The sequence below is a fragment of the Pistacia vera genome, unplaced genomic scaffold (assembly GCF_008641045.1).
Source record: "Pistacia vera cultivar Batoury unplaced genomic scaffold, PisVer_v2 Contig48, whole genome shotgun sequence".
Taxonomy (NCBI): Eukaryota; Viridiplantae; Streptophyta; class Magnoliopsida; order Sapindales; family Anacardiaceae; genus Pistacia; species Pistacia vera.
Window position 1 is genome coordinate 213,436 of NW_022196312.1, and position 26,787 is coordinate 240,222.

The 26,787-nt window shown below is 32.3% G+C and overlaps 1 protein-coding gene and 2 long non-coding RNA genes across 4 annotated transcripts; all 3 read left to right on the top strand.

The window, feature by feature from the left end:
* Positions 1 to 16: 16 nt before the first annotated feature.
* LOC116146607 lies at positions 17 to 26,787 on the top strand. Its single transcript, XM_031432021.1, has 2 exons — positions 17 to 1,132; positions 26,662 to 26,787. Exons 1-2 carry the CDS (start codon positions 365 to 367, stop codon positions 26,785 to 26,787), a joined length of 894 nt encoding a protein of 297 aa, XP_031287881.1. The 5' UTR covers positions 17 to 364.
* Positions 9,248 to 24,010, top strand: LOC116146628. Of its 2 annotated transcripts, none has more exons than XR_004130531.1 (3): positions 9,248 to 9,331; positions 10,413 to 10,469; positions 10,993 to 11,052. It is a non-coding gene; the product is annotated as an uncharacterized LOC116146628 (long non-coding RNA). The 2 variants fall into 2 exon arrangements; XR_004130532.1 differs by lacking the exon at positions 10,993 to 11,052 and adding an exon at positions 23,947 to 24,010 and having other exon boundaries at positions 9,255 to 9,331.
* LOC116146629 lies at positions 21,938 to 23,414 on the top strand. The gene is made up of 3 exons (XR_004130533.1): positions 21,938 to 22,085; positions 22,183 to 22,267; positions 23,373 to 23,414. It is a non-coding gene; the product is annotated as an uncharacterized LOC116146629 (long non-coding RNA).

The following is a 26,787-nucleotide window of genomic DNA, read 5'->3' on the forward strand; positions in this document are numbered from 1 at the left end:
TTAGAGATAACTTCTTCCTAATGGGTCCGGACAGCACCAAAACCATCCATTGAGAATCAATAAGTCTCAAGTCTGTTTACCACCATATAGGGCTCGTAGACGCAACAAGGCGCACTTGGTGAAATTAGCACCAGACTTGCCTCCTGTTAATCTCCCACCATCTGTTCGTATAATCTCACAGTCAGCTTTCAAAAGTGTCCAATGTGGATCATCTGCTAATGTTTCTGTCACTGGCAGTGGTGTTGGCTGTTCTGAACAAAAAAGTACAGCTCCTCTAATATCTCATCTTGTAAGGTTGGGAACTCCGCATTTAATAAAAACTGGAAGAGATAAAAGTAATTTAGTGAAAGAAAGTGTCAGAAATATGCACCTAGAAGAATCTCATGTTGTTGAGGATGAAAGAGGTGCTGAGTCAGATCTTCAGATGCATCCTTTATTATTCCAGGCCCCTGAAGATGGACGTCTGCCATATTATCCTCTGAACACTGGCACTGGTACTTCCAGTTCTTTTAGTTTCTTTTCAGCAAATCAGCCTCAACTTAATCTGAGTCTTTTTCACAATCCCCGCCAAGTCAGTCATGTTGGTTGTTTTAATGAATCTTTGAAGACCAAAGAGTCCTCCAATACAGCGTCATCTGCCATTGATTTCCACCCACTTCTGAAAATAAGTGAGAATGCAAATGGTGACTCAGTGACTGTATCCTCAACTGCAAGCAAATCTAATGAGAAAGCTAATGACCTGGACTTGGAGATCCATCTAAGTTCTTCATCCACAAAGAAGAGAGCTTTAGGCAGCAGGGATATGGCTTCACAGAATCTTATGCGCTCAGCAAATAATGCTATAAACTCTGGACAGGGAACGGAAACTCAACATACTAACAATGTACATTACTGTTATGGCGAAAATTATGGCAGGGACGTTTTAAGTGGCCATTTGTCAGATTTACCAAGCACTAGAAACATTGATGATATCGGTGATCATTCCAATCCTGGGATTGTGATGGAACAGGAAGAATTAAGTGACTCTGATGAAGAAATCGAAGAACATGTTGAGTTTGAGTGTGAGGAGATGACTGATTCTGAAGGAGAGGAGGGTTCAGGCTATGAACAAATTCCTGAGATGCAAGAAAAGGTGGCTTCAATATTCCTCTATATCTTTATTATGTTACTTTTGAGTTCTAAGAAGGGTGCAGTATTTGTGCTGAGACTAACGTATTTTCACTTTATTTGTCATGGCTTCATTAGTGTCCATGTTTATACATTTTGCGGAGAAGATTTTGTCATTTTTGGGGAAATGCTGGAACTATTTTATTGTGCTAAAACAGATTTTTGCAGCAATCTATCAACACTTCAGAAAAAAAAAAAAAAAAAGGGAACACCTAACAATGTATCTTCACAACCAAGAACTAGACTCAAAAGTAATTGACTTTTGTGTACATCTATACCTTTGGAAACCCTTGGTTCATTTGTTACTTTCTCTAAACCTTGAAGAGGAAATTGTTATAAAACTCTTAATCTCATACAACAAAACTTACACTATAAAAAATCCATTTGATCCCTCAAGTATTTAGGTTCTTATCAGATATAAACCTTTGGTTTTTTTTTTTTTTTTTTTTTTAAGTCTAACATATCCTTAATTTGTAATTTTATTTTCTTAAATCAATGAAATTGTTCTTAATTTTTACCAAAATTGCAGTTAGGAGCCATTTATTTGTTTTTATAATTTTATTAATTTTAATTTCATTTACATTAGAAAATATTAGGGGTATTTAGACTTTTATAAAAGACGAAAGGTGCCACCTTCCCTAATATAAACCCCTGTTTTTTCACTCTTTAGAATCATTTTCTGTTATCCTATTTGGATTGAAAAAAAAAAAAGAATATGTATTTTTTATTTTTGTGATTATTATTTTGGAAATTATCCGAATCAAATAAGATTTTTTTTATTGAAAATGAAAAGTGGGTCGGATGTTTTTTATTATCCTATTATAATTTTTCCAACTTTATTCAACTAAAAATAATTACATTTCAAATAAAAAAAATAAAATTAACAAAAACACACCCCCACCCACCCAAGCCACTGACGACCGCCAACAAACACCGCCAAAGCGATGCACAATCGGCTGGATTTAGTGTTATGCATAGATCTTATAGTTTCGGCAAGATTTATGCCAAAACCGGCTTCGTTGATGACCAGATTGCCTGGCGATAGGCATATTTTGGCCGTCGTTGACAACTTTATTTTTCTTTTTTTTTTTTTTTGTGGTGGGGGGGGGGGGGGTTGTTTAATTTTAAAGTTTTATTATGGGGGTGTTTTGTTAAATTTTAAGTTTTATTGTGAGGGTGTTTATCTAAATTAATAAATGTAGGGAGTTAAAATTTAATATTTTCAGAAAATGTTTCATAAAATACCAAACAATTATTCAGTATTTTATCCAACTCTGACATAATTTTCAAATATTATAAAACACATTCTCAGAACCCTATCCTTTTATTCAATCATGTCTTATCATATTCAAATAGTTTTTCAAAATAACATTTTTTAAATAACCTACCAAAACGAGCCCTAAGTGTTATATCAGATTTTACTGGATATGTTGCTTTGGCCATACTTCATGGACCAAAATAGATTAACAACTCAGGTTCGTACCCTATGTACCTCCCTAAATCTGCAACCAAACATCTTTCTAGGGTGAGCGGTTCGGTACTCCATTTTCCAAGGGAACTGGAACCGGAACCGCACAGCATGTTCCCAAAAAAAGGAACCGAAACCGGAATCGGCAGTGCAGGTTCTTCAATTCAAGGAACCAGAACCAAAATGCAGGTTTCGGTTCCTTTCCGGGGTACCTATAAAAAACAATACCCCCTATTAGTTTAAAAAATGACAAAAATACCTTAAAAGTTTACAAATACACCCCTAACAAAATAGCTATTTGGGTTTAGGGTTTAATTATAATGTAATATTATAATTAATTAAATGTAATCATTTAATTAAGTATTGTATATATATTATAATGTTATGTTATAATGAATAAATAATCAATACTATAAATCATTAATTTAATATATTATAATTAATTAAATTTCAAATTATTTATAATATACTAATGGTTATAATGGAATGTTATAATTGAGTAAGTAATTATATATATAATATATAAGGTAATGTTATAATTAATTAAATTTTTAATCATTTAATTAAACAATGTAATAATATAGTAATTTCTAAGTTTATAATGTATGTTATAAATTCATAACTAATTATGTAATCATTTAACTATGTAATGCTATAAATAAGTAAGTGTATTAATATAATGTAATATAATAATGTTATAATTTAATTGAGTATTATTATATATAATGTAATTCTTAATTAATGTTATAATGAAAGTTTATAAGGTAATGTTATAATTAATTAAATTTCTAATCATTTAATTAAGTAATGTGCTAATGTTATGTAGTAAATTATAATACTAATGTTTAAAACATAATATCATAACTATAATCAATAGTAATCATTTAATTAGTAATATAATTAATTATGTGTTCATACTATATGTAATATTATAGGAATTAAGTAATCAGATTATAGATCTTTAATGTTATTATATAATTAAAATTTTAATCATTTAATAAGTAATGTAATAAATAATAAGTAGTAAATTACATGTTATAATGTGATGTAATTATTTTATAATATTAAGTAATCATTTAACTATGTAATATAATAATTAGTGATCATAATATAATATAATATAATAATGTATAATGTTTAATTAATGTTATAATAAATGTTATAGTCAATTAATAATCATCTAATTATGTATTATAATTATATGTAATCAACTAATCATACTATAATGAAATAGTGAAATGTTACAATGAATAAGTAATCATACTATAGTATTTAATATAGATTATAATTAATTTGTTTATAATAGAATATTATAATTTATTAAGTAATTTAATTATAATGTAATGATACAATTAGTTACGTAATGTAATGTTGTAATTAATTAATTTCTAAGCATTTAATAAGTATTATGCTAATGTTTATGTAGTAAATTAGTAATTAGTAATATTTATAATAATGTCATGATCAATTAAGTAATCATTTAATTATGTAATGTATAATTATATATATAATCTACTATAAGTAAGTTATAGTGAATTAACTATTAAGTAATTATATTACAAATTTTTAATGAATTTATAATTAATTAAAATTTAATTATTTAATTAAGTTTGTATTAATGTTTATAATAAAATGTTATATTGACTAAGTAATTTACTATAAATCTATAATGTAATGCTATATAATTAAATTTCTAAATATTTAATTAAGTTTACTAATGTTATAACTATTAAGTCAATAATTAAGTAGTAATCTTAATGTAATGCAAATAATAATATATACTATAAATCAATTAAATATATATAAAATTATAATTAATTAAGTAATTATTAACTATAAGTATGTTATAATGATTAAATATGATATTTAACTAGTAATTAAATTTATTAATGTTTATCAATTATCATATATAATTAATTAATACTAATTTATTATAGATATACTTAGAACTTGATAATTGAAGTAAAAACTAAATATATTTACTCAATCAAATATACTATTATTTACAAAATAATTCTATTAATAACATTAAAATGTTAAACACTTTTAATTGGATCATAATTCCAATTATCACTTAATTATCAAAACTAATATTAATGTATTATAATATATTAAAGCTTAATATGGTGTAATTTATAGTAATAAGTATAATTGTATTCGTTTTATTTATTAGTATTCTAAAAATTTAACTTTTTCTATTTTAAATTTTTTATATGTAAATAATAGAACCCTCCATTTTCACATTCACAAAAATTCATTGTAGTCCGGTTTCAAAAAAGGTTCCAAATAGGTTCCAAAAATCGGTTACCAAACTGGGTACCCTACAGGTTCCAAAAATCGGTTCCAAATGGGTACCCCTTACAGGTTTAAAACTGGGTACCTTTTTACAGGTTCCGGTTTCTCCACACACAAGAACCGGAACTAGAACCGGAACCAGAACCGCTAGTATCGGTTCCAAAAAATTGAAACCGAAAACTACTCACACAGTACTGGTTCTGGTTCCGATTCTACCCCCGATTCCGATTCATCCGCTACCCGTGTTCTCTTCAAACCCGCCCAAAACCCCATCCTCTCTAAATTAAAAAATTAATTAATTAAAAAACATTTAAAAAAAGAAAAAAGCAGCAAAATCGTAAATAAAACACAATTCAAAGTCTCATTCTCTCCTCTGTGCTTCATTTTTAAGCTCTCTCCATCTCTCCCTCTCTCGCTCTGTCTCTATATAAAACCTCTGTGAGTCTGTGGACTCTTCCTAACACTCTCCTCTCTCCTTCTCTCTCTACAACCACTCGAATCAAAATCTTCGTCTTTCCTTTTTCGAATTTCTCCTTTTTATTTTTTTGTTTTCGTTTTCTCTCTCTTAGGGTTTCGCTTCGTCCGTACACCTTCTATGGTTTACTACTTGACAGTCGCTTGCTCTCTCGACAGTGTTGTCTTGCAACTGAGATTACTATCGATTTCATTTCACCGCATGGCGGCAGAAGCCGAGATTTGAGCCAGCCGATTGACGTCGCCTTGCTTGACGCCACGGTTGCGGCCTTCTACGGACCGGATCTAAGGAAGAAGTGAGCATTTCCTTTCTCCGCTTTTGGTTTCTGTTTCTGTTTGTTTCCCGAGAAAGTTAGAGGGATAATTGGTGGTTGTGCGGAATGTTTGGGTGTAGTGGAGGATGTGTGGTGTTCTGAGGAAGTTGCGGATAGGAAGGGATAATTTGCGTTTGTTGGAATTGTTGAGTGTGGTTTAGTTTAGGGTTAATTGTGGGGGTTCTGAAGGAGGATGAGCTATTTTATTCTTTGTTTTCCTCTAGCATTGTCTCTCTCTTTTCTTGAGAAAGTTACTGAAAATGAGCGGAAAATTGGTGTCGCTGGAGTTGCTTGCGTGGTGCTTGCGGAAAGTTAATTGCAAGGGGAAGTTTGCGTGTTTTCTGTTTTTTATTTTTCTTAACTGTTAAGTATTTGTTGCTTTTAGAATTGCTTGAGACGAGGGTATTGGAATTGTTATCTGTTTTTGGGGTTTTATGGGTTTATGCATTAGTGTATTTTAGTTGTCTCTTATGTGAATTTCCTTTTTGTGTCCAGAAAGTGAGTGAAAATGAGGGCTATTAAACGTTTGACTATTGGGTTTAGAGCCATTCTCTCTAATGGCAGCACTAGTTTGATTATTATTAATCAGGTATTATAAAGTAGAGGGAAAAGGGGCAGATTTGAAGCTCTTTCTTCAAGTGTTTTTCATGTGACAACTGAGATTTTAATTCTCTAGGCTCCAAAATTTTGAACGAAGTGAGGTTCAATTTTATGGTTCAATACGCACAAGACTTTACTTATAAGGCTGACTTTATGTCAGTGTTTTACCCTCTTCCTTCAGGTGGTTTTTATGTGACAACTGAGATTTTTAATTCTCTCACTCTAGTTCCAATAGGTTCCAAAATTTTGGACGAAGTGAGCTTCACATTTTATGGTTCAATACGCACAAGACTTTTACTCAAAGGCTGACTTATGTCAGTGTTTCCCCTTCCCCTCAAAGGTTACGGAAAATGTCGAGAAAAAACTCTCAATGTCTAACTGTTTTTGAATAATGGTTTTTTATTGGATTTAATGTGTTTACTTTAGTGGGGTTTTGTATGAGTGCTGTTTTTTGTGTCTATTGGTTGGAAATAGGAGGACATTTGAAGGTTTTGGCCTTTTTTTATTTATTTTTATGGGTTTTATTAAGTTCAGTTTTTGACATCTCTACTGAGTGTCAGGAAGAGAACCCCTTTGAAAATTTATGTTGTGGGGCTTAGTGACTTCATTCCTTGATTATTGGAAATTTCAATTAGGTTTATTTGTGTATTTGTAGAAGATTCATTTTTGGGTCTAGTTTTGAACTTAAGTTTGCTAATGAGTTTGGAGGATTTCTGGTTATGTCTGGATGTAGAAATATTAGTTGCTGATTGGAAATTATTATATATCTTTTTTAAATGTTGATGTCACTGAGATTTATGTGCAATTTAGGATGAAGATGTGCACGTGCATGGGTAGCGTTGATTGTTAATTGGTGTTATTTTACAAATTGTTTGTTCATTTATGCTTTCTTTACTTGGTTCAGGGTGGCAAGTGATGCTTTGATTGTCTCTCATGGATGCTTGCATCTGTTAGCAATTATAGACATCTTTGAAGTTATTATCTGCTATTAGTATATTTCTTTGTCCAAAAGCCTTTGACTGCAAATCAACAATTGACTGAGGTTGGGTGGTTAGTGAAATGATACACCGCCAGATGCAGTATAGGTCCAATGAATCCTGAGGATGAGGATGAAGAAGAGGATGAGGAAGAAGATGTAGATTTTAATCCCTTTTGAAAGGAACTCTTCACCAGAAGCTCTTCAAGCTTGAGCTCTGAAATGTTGGAGTTCTGACCATGCTGAGGAGGAAATCACGATGCAAGCGAAAGTTTCTTCTAAAGGACCATGTGAAAAAACTGAACGCAGAAGGATGTTCTAGAAAAACTAAGAGAGAAAATTTTATAATCTCCAATCAGAAGCAGAAGCTGTTGGAGAAAAGGAGAATGACTCAATAGCAGTGGGGTTGAGGTTTAGAAGGCATGGTAGGAGATCTGGGTAATACTACAAACTTGTGAAGCCCATGATGGATATTAGATGATGAGGATGCCATCTGTAGGCGCACTAGGGCCAGGTATTCACTTGCAAGTTTCACACTTGATGAGCTTGAGGCATTTCTTCAGGAAACAGATGATGATGATGACCTTCAAATGTTGACGATGAAGAAGAGTATCGGAAGTTCCTTGCTGCTGTATTGAAGGGTGAAGATGGTGATGGCTTGTCAACCCAAGGGAATGAAAATATTGATGAAGATGAGGATAATGATGCAGATTTGAGATAGAGCTTGAAGAGATGCTTGAGAGTGACTATGATGAAGGTATAACAGAGAAAAACGAAAAAGTGAGCGCTGGACGACGGGCAGAGACTAGGCAGAATAGACGCCAAAAAGCCTCTGCACAATATAAAAAAGCTTCTAGAACAGACAAAGAGGCCATTGCGTCCCCTCTACCAGTTTTGCCTAATGTACTGCCAGTTGTCCCTTTCCCTTCTGTTAATGGAAAACTTTGGTACACTGGGACTGCTCAACCTGCAATCTTCCACAGCAGAAGATACCTTAATCAATGGCTTCACTCCACATCAGATAGCCCAGTTGCACTGTTTAATGCATGAGCATGTGCAACTTCTTTATCAAGTGTTTTCACTTCTATTCTGATTCTTCCGCCAGCATATTGCCTCCAAGCTCAAGGATTGATTTTTGAGATGCTTCACAAACGTGATGAAGCAATAGCATTCAGAAGTGAGCCGTATCCTGATATTTACTTCCGTCCTCCTTACACTTGTTCATCTGTGCCAGATACAGTCCTCAGTTTGGCCCAGGACAAAGCGCCTTGATTCATTTCTCAAACTTTAAAGGGCTATTTTTGGGTGCCATCAGTAAGTGGTCCGGTTCTATCTGTTCTGGATGTAGCTCCGCTTAAATTAGCTGGAAAATATATGGACGAAGTTTATACTGGTATGTCATGTAGAAGTATCAAATTTATTCTTCATGATTTTGCAATGATTTGCTTTTTGTCAGGTTCACTTTTGAAATGTTATCATTGATTAATTATTTTTCTGACAGCCATCCAAGAGTATCGAAAACGGTTTGGAATTCAGTTCTGATACTTGCTTTGAAAGAGAACCTTTGTTCCCTTTTCCTTTTACATCATTGCTCAAGCTAATGCTGAAGCTTCAAAAGAAAAAACTCCCTCATCTACCAACACAGTACCATCTTCTCCCAGTGAGCAACCAACAAAGAAGTCACTGGCAGTTGCACTTGTCGAAAGTACAAAAAAGCAATCAGTTGCTTTAGTCCCTAAGGAAATTTCCAAGTTAGTGCAGAGGTTTTTTCCCTTTTTTAATCCACATTATTTCACACAAGCCACCCTCTATGCCATTGCAAATCGGGTGCTTTTTACTGATGCAGAGGATGAGTGAGTTTCATGCTTCTTTGCCTTTTCTTTGGTGATTGACTGACTTCTTTGCTAAACCGGTTTCTTCTAATTTTTCTGTTTATATTGAAATTTAATACAGATTGTTGCACTGGGGATGATGGAATATAATTCAGACTGGAAGGCAATTCAGCAACGCTTTCTTCCTTGCAAAACTAAACATCAGGTAGCTATACCTTGTTCTGTATAACAAGTACAACATTTCCTGGTAATTTTTATTTAAAAAAAACTGTAAACTTGTCATTTCATGTGGTGTCCATAAGTCATGCACTTTCTGCTAAGGAATAAAGGAATAATTGCTGTAGCAAAGACTAGGCAAGTCGCTTCACTCTTTTTCCCCCCCCAAACTGCTATATGTATAGAAAAGTAGTATTTACTTCTGAAATGGGTGTTCTGGTGACTAGCTTTCAAATATTATTTGGCTAGTGGCTTATGATATAGATATATTAGTACTATTTTATAAGACCCTTCCTAGTTAAAATTCATGAACATTATTTTCAGAAGCATCAAGGTCTCACTATGTTTTTTTTTTTTTTTTCATCCATTAAAAGATGTGGTACTTCCTCTACTCAAGGATTAAATTACTGCAGTGATACATTGAAATTTTTTTGATGAAAGCCTTAGCATTTGCTGTAATAATTAAGAGAAACTCTCTTTGTTTGTTGTGTTGCTTGTTGTCTAATGAGTAGAGGACATTGACATTTATGGCATACTGATGTTGCTAACCTCCCTGTGGTTCACAACTCCTTTGTGATATAATGTGACATTCTGTATATATTCTTTTGAGATACTGATTTGGGGTCTCAGTGTAAAAGAATGTTAAATTGTCAACTAAAGTGAGTGAAATAGCATGTTCTAGTTGTCCAGAACTGTGAGTATGCCATTGAGTTATGAGAGCTAGTATTTTACCTTGGTAATAATAATAAATGCGATTATCTTTTCATGTGTGGTTAAGGTGTGATTTCTTGTGATGAGAAAATGTTTGTTGAGCTTTAATTTTGGGAATTTAGTTTTTGTGTGGGTTGGATTGATAGGTCACTCCATGCTGCATTTTCCATATGGATGTTGTTGGACTAATGATTCTTAGCTTTTATAAATGTCTTGCTGATCAAGACTTGCATTGTTTATCAGTTAATATTCTTCGAATGGTATCTGAAGGAGTGTTCTTGGGATTGAATTAATGTTGGGAATTACTGTTGTAAATAGGAGATAATTGTATTTATCTGACATGTCCTTTTGTTTGGCAGATATTTGTTAGGCAGAAAAATCGTTGCTCATCTAAAGCACCAGAAAATCCCATTAAGGTATATAAATATATCTTGCTTAGAAGAAAAAAATTAATCTATTCTTATCTCAGTTCTTTTAAGTACACTAGGTTTGGTAACCTTTCTCACTCAATTTGTGGTGTATCGCTCTCTCTCTCGTACTTTCATATATTCTTTTCATAGTTTTAAAGAACATCATGATTACCAAAATTTATTATACCGCTGTTATCTATGACTTAAACAAGTCTGTTCCAAAAGATACCAGTGATGAAATGATATATTGTCATAATCTGTTAATTCTAAGCAGCCTGATGGATCTGCCTGCTTAATTAGTGGAATAATCATCTAGCATGTTGAATGGGTAAAAGGCAATACTGGTGTGATGATTTTGTAAATGCTGATGGTATTGTTATGCTGTACAATATTGCAAGTAGTGGATGGTTAATTAGATTTTTTGGCTGAAAGGGTTTGGCATTAACGAACCTGTATTTAGCATCATATATGCAGTTGGGCAATAATTTGATTGGTGAAAATGTTTTTAAACTCTTGATTATCAATGCAGGATGTTCGAAGGTTTAAAACCTCCCATTGACTGCAAAAGAGATAGGATGTATTCCGGAGGTGATTTTATGGCGCTTTTTTAATGCTTTTTTCTTTTTCTATGGAGTCTTCTTTTGTCATCCTTATTAGAGTCATGTGAATTTAATGCAACTTTAATTATCAGGGATTGAAGGTTTTTAACTTGATTGGGTGTCTGTAGAAATTTCTGCGCGCATAGGGATCCAGCCTTGTTACGCCGGCAATGGCGTATTGCCCTTGGAACTCAGAGGTGTTATAAGCAAGATGCTGCTAAAAAGGAGAAAAGGCGGTTGTATGAATTAAGGAAAAGGTGCAGAACTGCTGATTTGGCCAATTGGCATCTTGGCGATAAGGAGGTTAGTCTACCTTTTGAAGTAAAGGAACTTTTAAATTGCCTTTTGACCTTCACATCTTCCTGTGATACTCAATAGTCATGTTCTTTTATACCATGTATTAAGAGTTTTGATATGTCAAACAATTAATTAGTTTGTGTCTTGTAAGAATAAAAGACATTTGCACACTCTATATTTATTCATCATATTGTTGCTTGGGCTATAGAGTAGCTGACCTCTCAGCTAGGTTTGATCTTGATCTTGCCTCATCATGTTTTAATGATTTTATAAACTCAAGTATAATAGCAACAGTGAGTAGAATGAGCATTAAGTTCATGAGTTTATATTCTGAGAATTCTGTAATACATAATAAGAAAAGCTACCAAATGTGGGGCTTTTTATGAGTTAATTATATGCTTTCATACCTTGGCGTGTGAGTGTGAAAATGTTTAGTATCGGTTTAGTTTAATGCAGAGATAAATTGTGAGTGTGAAAATGTTTAGTAATAGTTAAAGGAGTTTGGCTTGGGGCTAGGAATTGGGTTATTTGCCTTATATTTAACTTTCTATATGGATTGTCTTGAGGATATGTTCTCATAGATATCTTACGTACTTATTTTCTTTGCTGACTCAGGGTGAAAATGGTGGTGGAGGTAATAATAGTGGAGATGATTACATAGAAATGCAGATGAAGGTTATGTTCATGAGGCATTTTTGGAGAATGGAGGAACCGGGTGGCCCCATAGCAAGTTTTCTGGGCGTTCTTGTGTTTAACATTAGAGATAAACTTCTTCCTAATGGGTCCGAGACTTTTCTATATTAAATGTAATGTTTATTTGATTAAATAAATGCTTAATTCTATTAAATTAGTATAATTTTCAAAATAATTATTATTTAATAAAAATATCATTCCCAATATTTAATTAATATATACAAAAATAATGAGTGAAATAGATTAATTGTTGATTATTACAATAAAAGAAAAAAAGAATATTCTAAGGAATATTCTTTTTTGTGCAATATTTGGTGTTATGGGTTGGAGATGGAATAATGTTTTGCACCAAATTTTACACTAATTTGGTGCAATTTTGCACTAAATTGGTGCAATGGGTTGGAGATGGTCTAACAACTGTAAATAAATGAAGCGAATTAAATAATATTTAATCATTCCATAATTTCCTACATGACTCATCAAATCAAATCTATTTTCTTGGCTGTCACCAACATTAAAATTAAAAAAAATTATTTTTGTTTTTTGTTTTTCAAAATAAAATAAAAAGAACCCTTTTAAAATTTTAATTACATTAATTTAAAATACAAATAAATTATCATATAAATGTCATAAAATTGTAAATCTCTTAATGACAGGTTATGAACCGTTACATAAAATATTAAATATGGTACAATTTATTAATTAAATAATGTAACTCACATGCTATGTATAACTCAATGCCTTACAATAAATTTCATTCAAAGTACTTTATATTATATTTAATGTATTTAGTTGTTTTAATTTAAAATACTGTCTCTAAACTGTATTATCAAACACATAAAATTATTAACACTTTTATAAATTTGTTTTAATCCATGTACGAGATTTGATTATATGTAGATTCGAATTTATTAATCTAACGGTTTAGAAATTGTTGGGTAATTATTAAAAATAATTATCTCCACTGTGGTTGTCAAGTTTATTAGATTGTATTAGGTCGAAAAAATAGTCTAATATTTATTAAAAATATATAGGATAATCCCTTCTCAAAATGCTAAAATATCAAATATAGTATTATACAATGGTAAATTTATTTATTAAAAATATAGTTCGTAATCACTTGAGTTTACAGCTAAATTTGTCGTAAATAATACATATTAAAAAATGTTCATAAAAGTTTCGATTCCGTTTGGTTCATTATTCTGATAGTTTTTAGAATAATCTTTTGAAAAAAATTAAATTGGACGAGTATTACAATGTAGAATTTGAAAATTAACAAAAATATCCCTTATGTTTATTTATTTACTAAACATTTATATAATAAAATATTAAAAATTAACAAAAATACTTCCAATCTGCCCATTAAATACGGACAGTCAACCACCACCGTTGGAGGTTAGTTAGAGTATTTTTGTAATTTCTAAAAAAAAATATTTAAGAGTATTTAGTTAAATTAACAAATTTAAAAAATTTAAAAAAATTAAAAAATATAAAATAATATTTTTAAAATAATAATATTTTATTATTTAACTTTTTTTGATAATACTAATACCACTTCCCCCAAAAGACCCGGAGCATTCAACATTTGTCAATATCACACTAAATAATACACTCTCTCCTATTAATTAAATCACCACAAAACGTCCAAAAAGTCTAAAAAGATCCCCGTTGGCCTACTGTAATCCCATAAAATCCTATGCCACCCCACGTACATCCCTAAACCCGCAACCAAACACACCCCAAACCCAAAACCATCCTCATACTTAAATTAAAAATTAATAAAATAACATTTAAAAAAAATGTAAATAAACCACAATTAAAAATCTCATTCTTTCCCTCTCCCTTCAATTTTAAGCTGTCATTTATACCTCTTCCCTCTATATAATAAGATAAATGATGTTAAAATCTTTTTGAAACAAAGTTTCAACTTCTTTTTAGTTTTTATTTTTTCAAATTTTTATATAATTAAAATAAAAAAAATATATAATTAGATAAAAATTATTGGAGCTTTTATTTGGGACGATTCAGGTGAGATCTAACTTTGTATTCACTCATGGGATTCAGTTGGTTTGAGGGAGACCATCACGACTCATCTCTTCTCGATAATCCATACATCCCTTATCAGTATATAGACAACTATCTTTCGAGCACATATTTAGATTCAACCTCAATGAGAAAAAAAAAAAAAAGGGAACACCTAACAATGTATCTTCACAACCAGAACTATGACATCAAAAGTATTGACTTTGGTGTACATCTATTACCTTTGGAAACCCTTGGTTCATTTGTTACTTTCTCTAAACCTTGAAGAGGAAATTGTTATAAACTCTCTAATCTCATACAACAATAACTTTACACTATAATAAATCCATTTTGATCCCTCAAGTATTTAGGTTCTTATCAATATAAACCTTTGGTTTTTTTTTTTTTTTTTTTTTTAGTCTAACATATCCTTAATTTGTTAATTTTTATTTTTCTTAAAATCAATGAAATTGTTCTTAATTTTTACCAAATTTGCAGTTAGGAGCCATTTATTTGTTTTATAATTTTATTAATTTTATTCATTTACATTAGAAAATATTAGGGGTATTTTAGACTTTATAAAGACGAAAAAAGGTGCCACCTTCCAATAATATAACCCCCTGTTTTTTCACTCTTTAGAATCATTTTTCTGTTATCCTATTTGGATTGAAAAAAAAAAAGAATATGTATTTTTTACTTATTGTGATCATTATTTTGGAAATTAATCCGAATCAAATAAGATTTTTTTTTTTTGAAAATGAAAAGTGGGTCGGACTTGTTTTTTATTATCCTATTATAACTTTTTTCCAACTTTATTCAACTAAAAATAATTACATTTCACAATAAAAAATTTATAAATTAACAAAACACACCCCACCCACCCACCCAAGCCACTGACGACCGCCAACAAACACCGCCAAAGCGATGCACAATCGGCTGGATTTAGTCGGTTTGCATAGATCTTATAGTTTCCGGCAAGATTTATGCCCAAAATCCGGCCTTCGTTGATGACCAGATTGCCGTTGACGATAGCCATATTTTGGCCGCGTTGACAACTTTATTTTTCTTTTTTTTTTTTGTGGTGGGGGGGGGGGGGGTGTTGTTAATTTTTAAAGTTTTATTATGGGGGTGTTTTTGTTAAATTTAAAGTTTTATTGTGAGGGTGTTTATCTAAATTAATAATGTAGGGAGTTAAAATAATTTAAATTTTCAGAAAATGTTTTCATAAAATCCAAACAATTATTCAGTATTTTATCCAACTCTACATAATTTTCAATATATACAAAACACATTCTCAGAACCCTATCCTATTTTATTCAATCATGTCTTATCATATTCAAATGTTTTTCAAAATAACATTTTTTAAATAACCTACCACACGGCCCTAAGTGTTATTATCAGATTTTACTGGATCTTATGTTGCTTTGCCATACTTCATGGACCAAATAGATTTAACAACTCAGGTTACGTTACCCTATGTACCTCCCTAAATCTGCAACCAAACTCTCTTCTAGTAGGGTGAGCGGTTCCGGGTACCCTCCATTTTCCAAGGGAACTGGAACCGGAACCGCACAGTGCATGTTCCCAAAAAAGGAACCGAAACCGAATCGCGCAGTGCAGGTTCTTCAATTCAAGGAACCAGAACCTAAAATGCAGGTTCCGTTCTTTTCCGGGGTACCCTATAAAAACAATTACCCCCTATTAGTTTAAAAAATGACAAAAATCCTTAAAAGTTTACAAATACACCCCTAACAAATATGCTATTGGGTTTAGGGTTTATTATAATGTAATATTATAATTAATAAATTGTTATCATTTAATTAAGTATTGTAAAATTATTTATAATGTTATATAATGAATTAAATAATCATACTATAAATCTATATTTAATATTATATAATTAAATTTCAAATTATTTAATTAATACTAATGGTTATAATGGATGTTATAATTGAGTAGTAATCATTATAATTATAAGGTAATGTTTATATAATTAAATTTTAATCATTTAATTAAACAATGTAATAAATAGTAAATTTCTAATGTTTATAATGTAATGTTAAATTCATAACTAATTATGTAATCATTTAACTATGTAATGCTATAATTAAGTATGATATAAATAAGGTAATATAATGTTATAATTTAATTGATAATTATTTAATTATAATGTTTCTTATTATGTTTATAATGAAATGTTTATAGGTAATGTTATAATTAATTAAATTTCTATCATTTAATTAAGTAATGTCTAATGTTTATGTAGTAAATTAGTAATTACTAATGTTTAACATAATATCATAACTCATATCAATTAAGTAATCATTTAATTATGTAATGTTATAATTAATTATTGTTCATACTATAATGTAATATTTAGTGAATTAAGTAATCAGATTATAGATCTTTAATGTTATATTATATTAATTAAAATTTTAATCATTTAATTAAGTAATGTATAATAATAATGTAGTAATTACTAATGTTTATATGTGAGTTTAATTTATAACTAATTAAGTAATCATTTAACTATGTAATACTATATTAATTAAGTGATCTAATATAATATAATATAATATAATGTAATAATGTTATAATTAATGTTTATAATTAATGTTATAGTCAATTAAATAATCATCTAATTATGTAATATTTAATTAATTATGTAATCAACTAATCATACTATATGAAATAGTGAAATGTAACAATGAATTAAGTAATCATACTATAAGTATTTAATATAGTATTATAATTAATTGTTTATAATAGAATATTAATTAATTAAGTAATCATTTTTATAATGTTGATACAATTAGTTACGTAATCGATGTTATATAATTTCTAAGCATTAATTAAGTATTACTAATGTTTATGTAGTAAATAGTAATTAGTAATATTTATAATATAATGTCATGATCTAGTATCATTTAATTATGTAATGTTTAATTAATTATATAATCTACTATAGTAATGTTATAGTGATTAACTATATAATTATATTACAAATTTTTAATGTTATTATAATTATTAAAATTTAATTATTAATTAAGTTTGTATAATGTTTATAATAAAATGTTAATTGACTAAGTAATTATACTATAAATCTATAATGTAATGCTATAATTAATTAAATTTCTAATTATTTATTAAGTAATAACTAAAGTGTATAACTTATAAGTCAATTAATTAAGTAGTAATCAATTAATGTAATGCAATAATTAATTATACTATAAATCAATTAAATAATATTATAAATTATAATTAATTATTAATTATTTAACTATAATGTAATGTTATAATTGATTAAATATGATATTAACTAGTAATTAAATTTATTAATGTTATCAATTTATCTATATATTAATTAATTACTTTTATTATAGATTACTTAGAACTTGATATTGAAGTAAATAACTAATATATTATTACTCAATCAAATATACTATTTTATTCAAAATAATTCTATTAATAACATTAAAAATGTAAACACTTTTAATTGGATCATAATTCCAATTATTCACTTAATTAATCAAACTTAATATTAATGTATTATAATATATTAAGCTTTTAATATGGTGTAATTTATATGTAATAAGTATAATTGTATTCGTATATTTATTTAATTAGGTTATTCTAAAAATTTAACTTTTTCTATTTTAAATTTTTTATATGTAAAATAATAGAAACCCTCCATTATCACATTTCACAAATATTTCATTGTAGTCCAGGTTTCAAAACAGGTTCCAAATAGGTTCCAAAAATCGGTTCCAAACTGGGTACCCCTTACAGGTTCCAAAAATCGGTTCCAAACGGGTACCCCTTACAGTTTAAAACTGGGTACCTTTTTACAGGTTCCGGTTTCTCCACACAAGAACCGGAACTAGAACCGGAACCAGAACCGCATAGTATCGGTTCCAAAAAATTGAAACCGAAACCTACTCACACAGTACTGGTTCTGGTTCCGATTCTACCCCCGATTCCGATTCTATCCGCTACCCGTGATTCTCTTCAAACCCGCCCAAAACCCCCATCCTCCTCTAAATTAAAAATTAATTAATTAAAAAAACATTTAAAAAAAGAAAAGCAGCAAAATCGTAAATAAAACACAATCAAAGTCTCATTCTCCTCCCTGTGCTTCATTTTAAGCTCTCTCCCATCTCTTCCCTCTCTCGCTCTGTCTCTATAAAACCCTCTGTGAGTCTGTGGACTCTTCCTCACACTCTCTCTCTCTTTCCTTTCTCTCTCTACACACCACTCGAATCAAAATCTTTCGTCTTCCTTTTTCGAATTTCTCTCTTTTTATTTTTTGTTTTCGTTTTTCTCTCTCTTAGGGTTTCGCTTTCGTCCGTACACCTTCTATGGTTTACTACTTGCACGTCGCTTGTCCTCTCGACAGTGTTGTCTTTGCAACTGAGATTACTATCGATTTCATTTCACCGCCATGGCGGCCGAGAAGCTCGAGATTTGAGCCAGCCGATTGACGTCGCCTTGCTTGAGCCCACGGTTGCGGCCTTCTACGGCCACCGATCTAAGGAAGAAGTGAGCATTTCCTTTTCTCCGCTTTTGGTTTCTGTTTCTGTTTGTTTCCCGAGAAAGTTAGAGGGATAATTGGTGGTTTGTGCGGAATGTTTTGTGTAGTGGAGGATGTGTGGTGTTCTGAGGAAGTTGCGGAATAGGAAGGGATTTTGCGTTTGTTGGAATTGTTTGAGGTGTGTTTATTTAGGGTTAATTGTGAGGGTTCTGAAGGAGGAATGAGCTATTTTATTCTTTTGTTTTCCCTAGCATTGTCTCTCTCTTTTTCTTGAGAAAGTTACTGAAAATGAGCGGAAAATTGGTGTCTGCTGGAGTTGCTTGCGTGGTGCTTGCGGAAAGTTTAATGCAAGGGGAAGTTTGCGTGTTTTTCTGTTTTTTATTTTTCTTAACTGTTAAGTATTTGTTTGCTTTTAGAATTGCTTAGACGAGGGATTATGGAATTGTTTACTGTTTTTGGGTTTTATGGTTTATAGCTTTAGTGTATTTTAGTTGTTCTCTTATGTGAATTTCCTTTTTGTTGTCCAGAAAGTGAGTGAAAATGAGGGCATATTAAACGTTTTGACTATTGGTTTAGAGCACATTCTCTCTTAATGGCAGCACATAGTTTGATTATTATTATAATTCAGGGGTAATTTGAAAGTGAGGGAAAGGGGCAGATTTGAAGCTCTTTCTTCAAGTGTTTTTCATGTGACAACTGAGATTTTTAATTCTCTAGGCTCCAAAATTTTGAACGAAGTGAGGTTCCAATTTTATGGTTCAATACGCACAAGACTTTTACTTATAAGCTGACTTTTATGTCAGTGTTTTACCCCTCTTCCTTCGGTGGTTTTTATGTGACAACTGATTTTTATTCTCTCACTCTAGTTCCAATAGGTTCCAAAATTTTGGACGAAGTGAGCTTCCCATTTTATGGTTCAATACGCACAGACTTTTACTCAAAGGCTGACTTTTATGTCAGTGTTTTCCCCTTCCCCTCAAAGGTTACGGAAAATGATCGAGATAAAAACTCTCAATGTCTAACTGTTTTTTGAATAATGGTTTTTTTATTGGATTTAATGTGTTTACTTTAGTGGGGTTTTGTATGAGTGCTGTTTTTTGTTGTCTATTGGTTGGAAATAGGAGGACATTTGAAGGTTTTGGCCTTTTTTTTTATTTTTATTTTTATGGGTTTTTATTAAGTTCAGTTTTTGACATCTCTACTGAGTGTCAGGAAGAAACCCATTTGAAAATTTATTGTGTGGGGCTTAGTGACTTTCATTCCTTGATTATTGGAAATTTCAATTAGGTTTATTTTGTGTATTTGTAGAAGATTCATTTTTGGGTCTAGTTTTGAACTTAAGTTGCTAATTGAGTTTGGAGGATTTCTTGTTATGTCTGGTGTAGAAATATTAGTTGGCTGATTGGAAATATATTATTATCTTTTTTAAATGTTGATGTCACTGAGATTTATGTGCAATTTAGGATGAAGATGTGCACGTGCATGGTATCGTTGATTGTTAATTGGTGTATTTTACAAATTGTTGTTCATTTATGCTTTCTTTACTTGGTTCAGGGTGGCAAGTGATGCTTTGATTGTCTTCTCATGGATGCTTGCATCTGTTAGCAATTATAGACATCTTTGAAGTTATTATCTGCTATTAGTATATTTCTTTGTCCAAAATGCCTTTGACTGCAAATCAACAATTGACTGAGGTTGGGTGTGTTAGTGAACTGATACACCGCCAGATGCCAGTATAGGTCCATGAATCCTGAGGATGAAATGAAGAAGAGGAGAGAGAAGAAGATGTAGATTTTAATCCCTTTTGAAAGAAACTCCTTCACCAGAAGCTTCTTCAAGCTTGAGCTCTGAAATTTGGAGATCTGACCATGCTGAGGAGGAAATCACGATGCAAGCGAAAGTTTCTTCTAAAGGACCATGTGAAAAAACTGAACGCAGAATGGATGTTCCTAGAAAAACTAAGAAGAGAAAATCTTTATTAATCTCTCAATCAGAAGCAAAGCTGTTGGGAAAAGGAGAATGACTCATAAGCAGTGGGGTTGAGGTTTATAAGGCATGGTAGGAGATCTGGGTAATACTACAAACTTGTTGAAGCCCATGAGGATTTAGATGATGAGGATGCCATCTGTAGGCGCACTAGGCCGGTATTCACTTGCAAGTTTCACACTTGATGAGCTTGAGGCATTTCTTCAGGAAACAGATGATGATGATGACCTTCAAAATGTTGACGATAAGAAGAGTATCGGAAGTTCCTTGCTGCTGTATTGAAGGGTGAAGATGGTGATGCGTGTCAACCAAGGGAATGAAAATATGATGATGAAGATGAGGATATTGATGCAATTTAGATAGACTTGAAAGATGCTTGAGAGTGACTATGATGAAGGTATAACAGAGAAACCGAAAAAGTGAGCGCTGGACGACGGCCAGAGACTAGGCAGAATAGACGCCAAAAAGCCTCTGCACAATATAAAAAGAAGCTTCTAAACAGACAAGAGGCCATTGCTCCCCTCTTACCAGTTTTGCCTAATGTACTGCCAGTTGTCCCTTTCCCTTCTGTTAATGGGAAAACTTTGAACCTGGACTGCTCCAACCTGCATATCTTCACAGCAGAAGATACTTAATCAATGGCTCACTCCACATCAGATAGCCCAGTTGCACTGTTTAATGCATGAGCATGTGCAACTTCTTATTCAAGTGTTTTCACTTTCTATTCTTGATTCTTCTCGCCAGCATATTGCCTCCCAAGCTCAAGGATTGATTTTTGAGATGCTTCACAAACGTGATGAAGCAATAGCATTCAGAAGTGAGCCGTATCCTGATATTTACTTCCGTCCTCCTTACACTTGTTCATCTGTGCCAGATACAGTCCTCCAGTTTGGCCCAGACAAAGCGCCTTTGATTCATCTTCTCAAACTTAAAGGGCTATTTTTGGTGCCATCAGTAAGTGGTCCGGTTCTATCTGTTCTGGATGTAGCTCCTCTTAAATTAGCTGGAAAATATTGGACGAAGTTTATACTGGTATGTCATGTAGAAGTATCAAATTTATTCTTCATGATTTTGCAATGATTTGCTTTTTGTCAGGTTCACTTTGAAATTGTTACATTGATTAATTATTTTTCTGACAGCCATCCAAGAGTATCGAAAACGTTGTTTGGAATTCAGTTCTGATACTTGCTTTGAAAGAGAACCTTTGTTCCCTTTTCCTTTACATCATTTGCTCAAGCTAATGCTGAAGCTTCAAAAGAAAAAACTCCCTCATCTACCAACACAGTACCATCTTCTCCCAGTGAGCAACCAACAAAGAAGTCACTGGCAGTTGCACTTGTCGAAAGTACAAAAAGCAATCAGTTGCTTTAGTCCCTAAGGAAATTTCCAAGTTAGTGCAGAGGTTTTTTCCCTTTTTTAATCCATCATTATTTCCACACAAGCCACCCTCTATGGCCATTGCAAATCGGGGCTTTTTACTGATGCAGAGGATGAGTGAGTTTCATGCTTCTTTGCCTTTTCTTTGGTGATTGACTGACTTCTTTGCTAAACCGTTTCTTCTAATTTTTTCTGTTATTGAAATTTAATACAGATTGTTGGCACTGGGGATGATGGAATATAATTCAGACTGGAAGGCAATTCAGCAACGCTTTCTTCCTTGCAAAACTAAACATCAGGTAGCTATACCTTTTTTCTGTATAACAAGTACAACATTTCCTGGTAATTTTTATTTATAAAAAAACTGTAAACTTGTCATTTCATGTGCTTGTCCATAAGTCATGCACTTTCTGCTAAGGAATAAGGAATAATATGCGGTAGCAAAGACTAGGCAAGTCGCCTTCATCTTTTTCCCCCCCTCCAAACTGCTATATGTATAGAAAAGTAGTATTTACTTCTGAAATGGGGTGTTCTGGTGACTAGCTTTCTAAAATATTATTTGGCTAGTGGCTTATGAATTAATATATAGTACTATTTATAAACCCTTCCTAGTTAAAATTTCATGAACATTATTTTCTAGAAGCATTCAAGGTCTCACTATTGTTTTTTTTTTTTTTTTCATCCATTAAAAGTGTGGTACTCCTCTACTCAAGGATAAATTTACTGCAGTGATACTTTGAAATTTTTCTTTGAAAAGCCTTAGCATTTGCTGTGAATAATTAAGAGAAACTCTCATTTTGCTTTCGTTGTTGCTTTGTTGTCTAATGATAGAGGACATTGACATTTATGGCATACTGAATGTTGCTAACCCTCCCTGTGGTTCACAACTCCTTGTTGATATAATGTGACATTCTGTATATTATTCCTTTTGAGATACTGATTTGGTGTCTACGTGTAAAGAGATGTTCAATTGTCAACTAAAAGTGAGTGAAATAGCATGTTCTAGTTGATCCAGAACTGTGATATGCCATTTGAGTTATGAGAGCTAGTATTTTACCTTGGTAATAATTATAAATGCTGATTATCTTTTCATGTTGGTGGTAAGGTGTGATTTCTTTGTGATGAGTAAAATGTTCTGGTTGAGCTTTAATTTTAGGGAATTTAGTTTTTGGTTGGTTGATTGATATGGTCACTCCATGCTGCATTTTTCCATTATGGATGTTGTTGGACTATGATCTTCTTAGCTTTTAAAATGTCTTGCTGATCAAGACTTGCATTGTTTATCAGTTTAATATTCTTCGAATGGTATTCTGAAGGTAGTGTTCTTGGGATTGAATTAATGTTGGAATTACTGTTGTAAATAGGAGATAATTGTATTTACTCTGACATTCCTTTGTTTGGCAGATATTTGTTAGGCAGAAAAATCGTTGCTCATCTAAAGCACCAAAATCCCATTAAGTATATAATAATATCTTGCTTAGAAGAAAAAAATTATCTATTCTTATCTCAGTTCTTAAAGTACACTAGGTTTGTACCTTTTCTCACTCAATTTGTGTATCGCTCTCTCTATCTCGTACTTTCATATATTTCTTTTCATATGTTTTAAAGACATCATGATTACCAAAAATTTATTATACCGCTGTTATCTATTGAACTTAAACAAGTCTGTTCCAAAAGATACCAGTGATGAAATGATATATTGTCATAATCTGTTAATTCTAAGCAGCCTGATTGGATCTGCCTGCTTAATAGTGGAATAATCATCTAGCTGTTGAATGGGTAAAAGGCAATACTGGTGTGTGATTTGTAAATGCTGATGGTATTGTTATGCTGTACAATATTGCAAGTAGTGACTGGTTAATTAGATTTTTTGGCTGAAAGGGTTTGGCATAACTGAACCTGTATTTATCATCATATAGCAGTTGGGCAATAATTTGTGATGGTGAAAATGTTTTTAAACTCTTGTTATTCAATGCAGGATGTTCGAAGGTTTAAAACCTCTCCATTGACTGCAAAGAGATAGAATGTATTCAGAGGTGATTTTATTGGGCCTTTTTTATCTGCTTTTTTCTTTTTCTATGGAGTCTTCTGATTGTCCTCCTTATTCAGAGTCTGTGAATTTAATGCAACTTTAATTATCCGGGATTGAAGGTTTTTAAACTTGATTGGGTGTCTGTATGGAAATTTCTTGTCCCGCATAGGGATCCAGCCTTGTTACGCCGGCAATGGCGTATGCCCTTGGAACTCAGAGTTTATAAGCAAGATGCTGCTAAAAAGGAGAAAAGGCGGTTGTATGAATTAAGGAAAAGGTGCAGAACTGCTGATTTGGCCATGGCATCTTGGCGATAAGGATTAGTCTACCTTTTGAAGTAAAGGAACTTTTAAATTGCCTTTTGATCCTTCACATCTTCCTGTGATACTCATATAGTCATGTTTCTTTTATACCATGTATTTAAGAGTTTTGATATGTCAAACAATTATTATGTTTGTGTCTTGTAAGAATAAAAGACATTTGCACACTCATATTATATCTCATATTTGTTGCTTGGGCTATATGAGTACGTGACCTCTCCCAGCTAGGTTTGATCTTGATCTTGCCTCATCATGTTTTAATGATTTTATAAACTCAAGTATAATAGCACAGTGAGTAGAATGAGCATTAAGTTCATGAGTTATATTTCTGAGAATTCTGTAATAACAATATAAGAAAAGCTACCAAATGTGGGCTTTTTATGAGGTTAATTATATTGCTTTCATACCTTGGCGTGTGAGTGTGAAAATGTTAGTATCTGTTTGAGTTTACTGCAGAGATAATTGTGAGTGTGAAATGTTTAGTATCTAGTTAAAGGAGTTTGGCTTGGGGCTAGGAATTGGGTTATTTGCCTTATAATTTAACTTTCAATTGATTGGTCTTGAGGATATGTTCTCATAGATATTCTTTACGTACTTATTTCTTTGCTGACCTCAGGGTAAAAATGCTGGTGGAGGTAATAATAGTGGAGATGATTACATAGAATATGCAGATGAAGGTTATGTTCATGAGGCATTTTTGGCAGACTGGAGACCGGGTGGTCCCAATAGCAGTTTTCTGGGCGTTCTTGTTTAAACATTAGAGATAACTTCTTCCTAATGGGTCCGGACAGCAGCCAAACCATCCATTGAGAATCAATAAGTCTCAGTCTGTTTACCACCATATAGGGCTCGTAGACGCAACAAGGCGCACTTGGTGAAATTAGCACCAGACTTGCCTCCTGTTAATCTCCCACCATCTGTTCGTATAATCTCACAGTCAGCTTTCAAAAGTGTCCAATGTGGATCATCTGCTAATGTTTCTGTCACTGGCAGTGGTGTTGGCTGTTCTGAACAAAAAAGTACAGCTCCTCTAATATCTCATCTTGTAAGGTTGGGAACTCCGCATTTAATAAAACTGGAAGAGATAAAGTAATTTAGTGAAAGAAAGTGTCAGAAATATGCACCTAGAGAATCTCATGTTGTTGAGGATGAAAGAGTGCTGAGTCAGATCTCAGATGCATCCTTTATTATTCCAGGCCCCTGAAGATGGACGTCTGCCATAATCCTCTGAACACTGGCACTGGTACTTCCAGTTTCTTTTAGTTTCTTTCAGCAAATCAGCCTCAACTTAATCTGAGTCTTTTCACAATCCCCGCCAAGTCAGTCATGTTGGTTGTTTAATGAATCTTTGAAGACCAAAGAGTCCCCAATACAGCGTCATCTGCCATTGATTTCCACCCACTTCTGAAAATAAGTGAGAATGCAAATGGTGACTCAGTGACTGTATCCCACTGCAAGCAAATCTAATGAGAAAGCTAATGACCTGACTTGAGATCCATCTAAGTTCTTCATCCACAAAGAAGAGAGCTTTAGGCAGCAGGGATATGGCTTCACAGAATCTTATGCGCTCAGCAAATATGCTATAAACTCTGGACAGAGAACGGAAACTCAACATACTAACAATGTACATTACTGTTATGGCGAAAATTATGGCAGGGACGTTTTAAGTGGCCATTTGTCAGATTTACCAAGCACTAGAACATTGATGATATCGGTGATCATTCCAATCCTGGGATTGTGATGGAACAGGAAGAATTAAGTGACTCTGATGAAGAAATCGAAGAACATGTTGAGTTTGAGTGTGAGGAGATGACTGATTCTGAAGGAGAGAGGTTCAGGCTATGAACAAATTCCTGAGATGCAAGAAAAGGTGGCTTCAATATTCCTCTATATCTTATTATGTTCTTTTGAGTTCTAAGAAGGGTGCAGTATTGTGCTGAGACTAACGTATTTTCACTTTATTTGTCATGGCTTCATTAGTGTCCCTGTTTACATTTTGCGGAGAAGATTTTGTCATTTTGGGGAAATGCTGGAACTATTTTATTGTGCTAAAACAGATTTTTGCAGCAATCTATCAACACTTCTCTGTAATCTCTTATGCCGGAATTTTCAGTCCTTTTGCACACTAAATGTGCCAGTGATAATGAGACGTCACTGATTTTTTTGTTATATTAATTGTGTTGATCTGGTAACTTGATTTTCATTGTTTTCCTTGGTTTTTTGACTAGTCGATGAATACCTATACTGTTGAGTCTTGGTCGACGGTGAAGTTAAGATTTCTGAATTCTGAGCTGTTGTATCCTAGTTTCTGCTTTTCACTTTTTATTCTGCTTGTTCATAGGAGGTCTGTGGTATTTTGGAGGAAAATGCGAGAGACCAAGATAGTAATGATCAAAGACATGAATCAAGGAGCCCTTCTTTTGCCCGGGCAGTGTTTTGGTCCCCAGAAACGCCTCTCCTTTCTTAA

Coding starts and splice junctions, on each gene's coding strand:
- LOC116146607 (XM_031432021.1), top strand. CDS start 365: ATGCACCTAGAAGAATCTCATGTTGTTGAGGATGAAAGAGGTGCTGAG. Junction 1,133..26,661: donor TTCCTGAGATGCAAGAAAAG/GTGGCTTCAATA, acceptor GCTTGTTCATAG/GAGGTCTGTGGTATTTTGGA.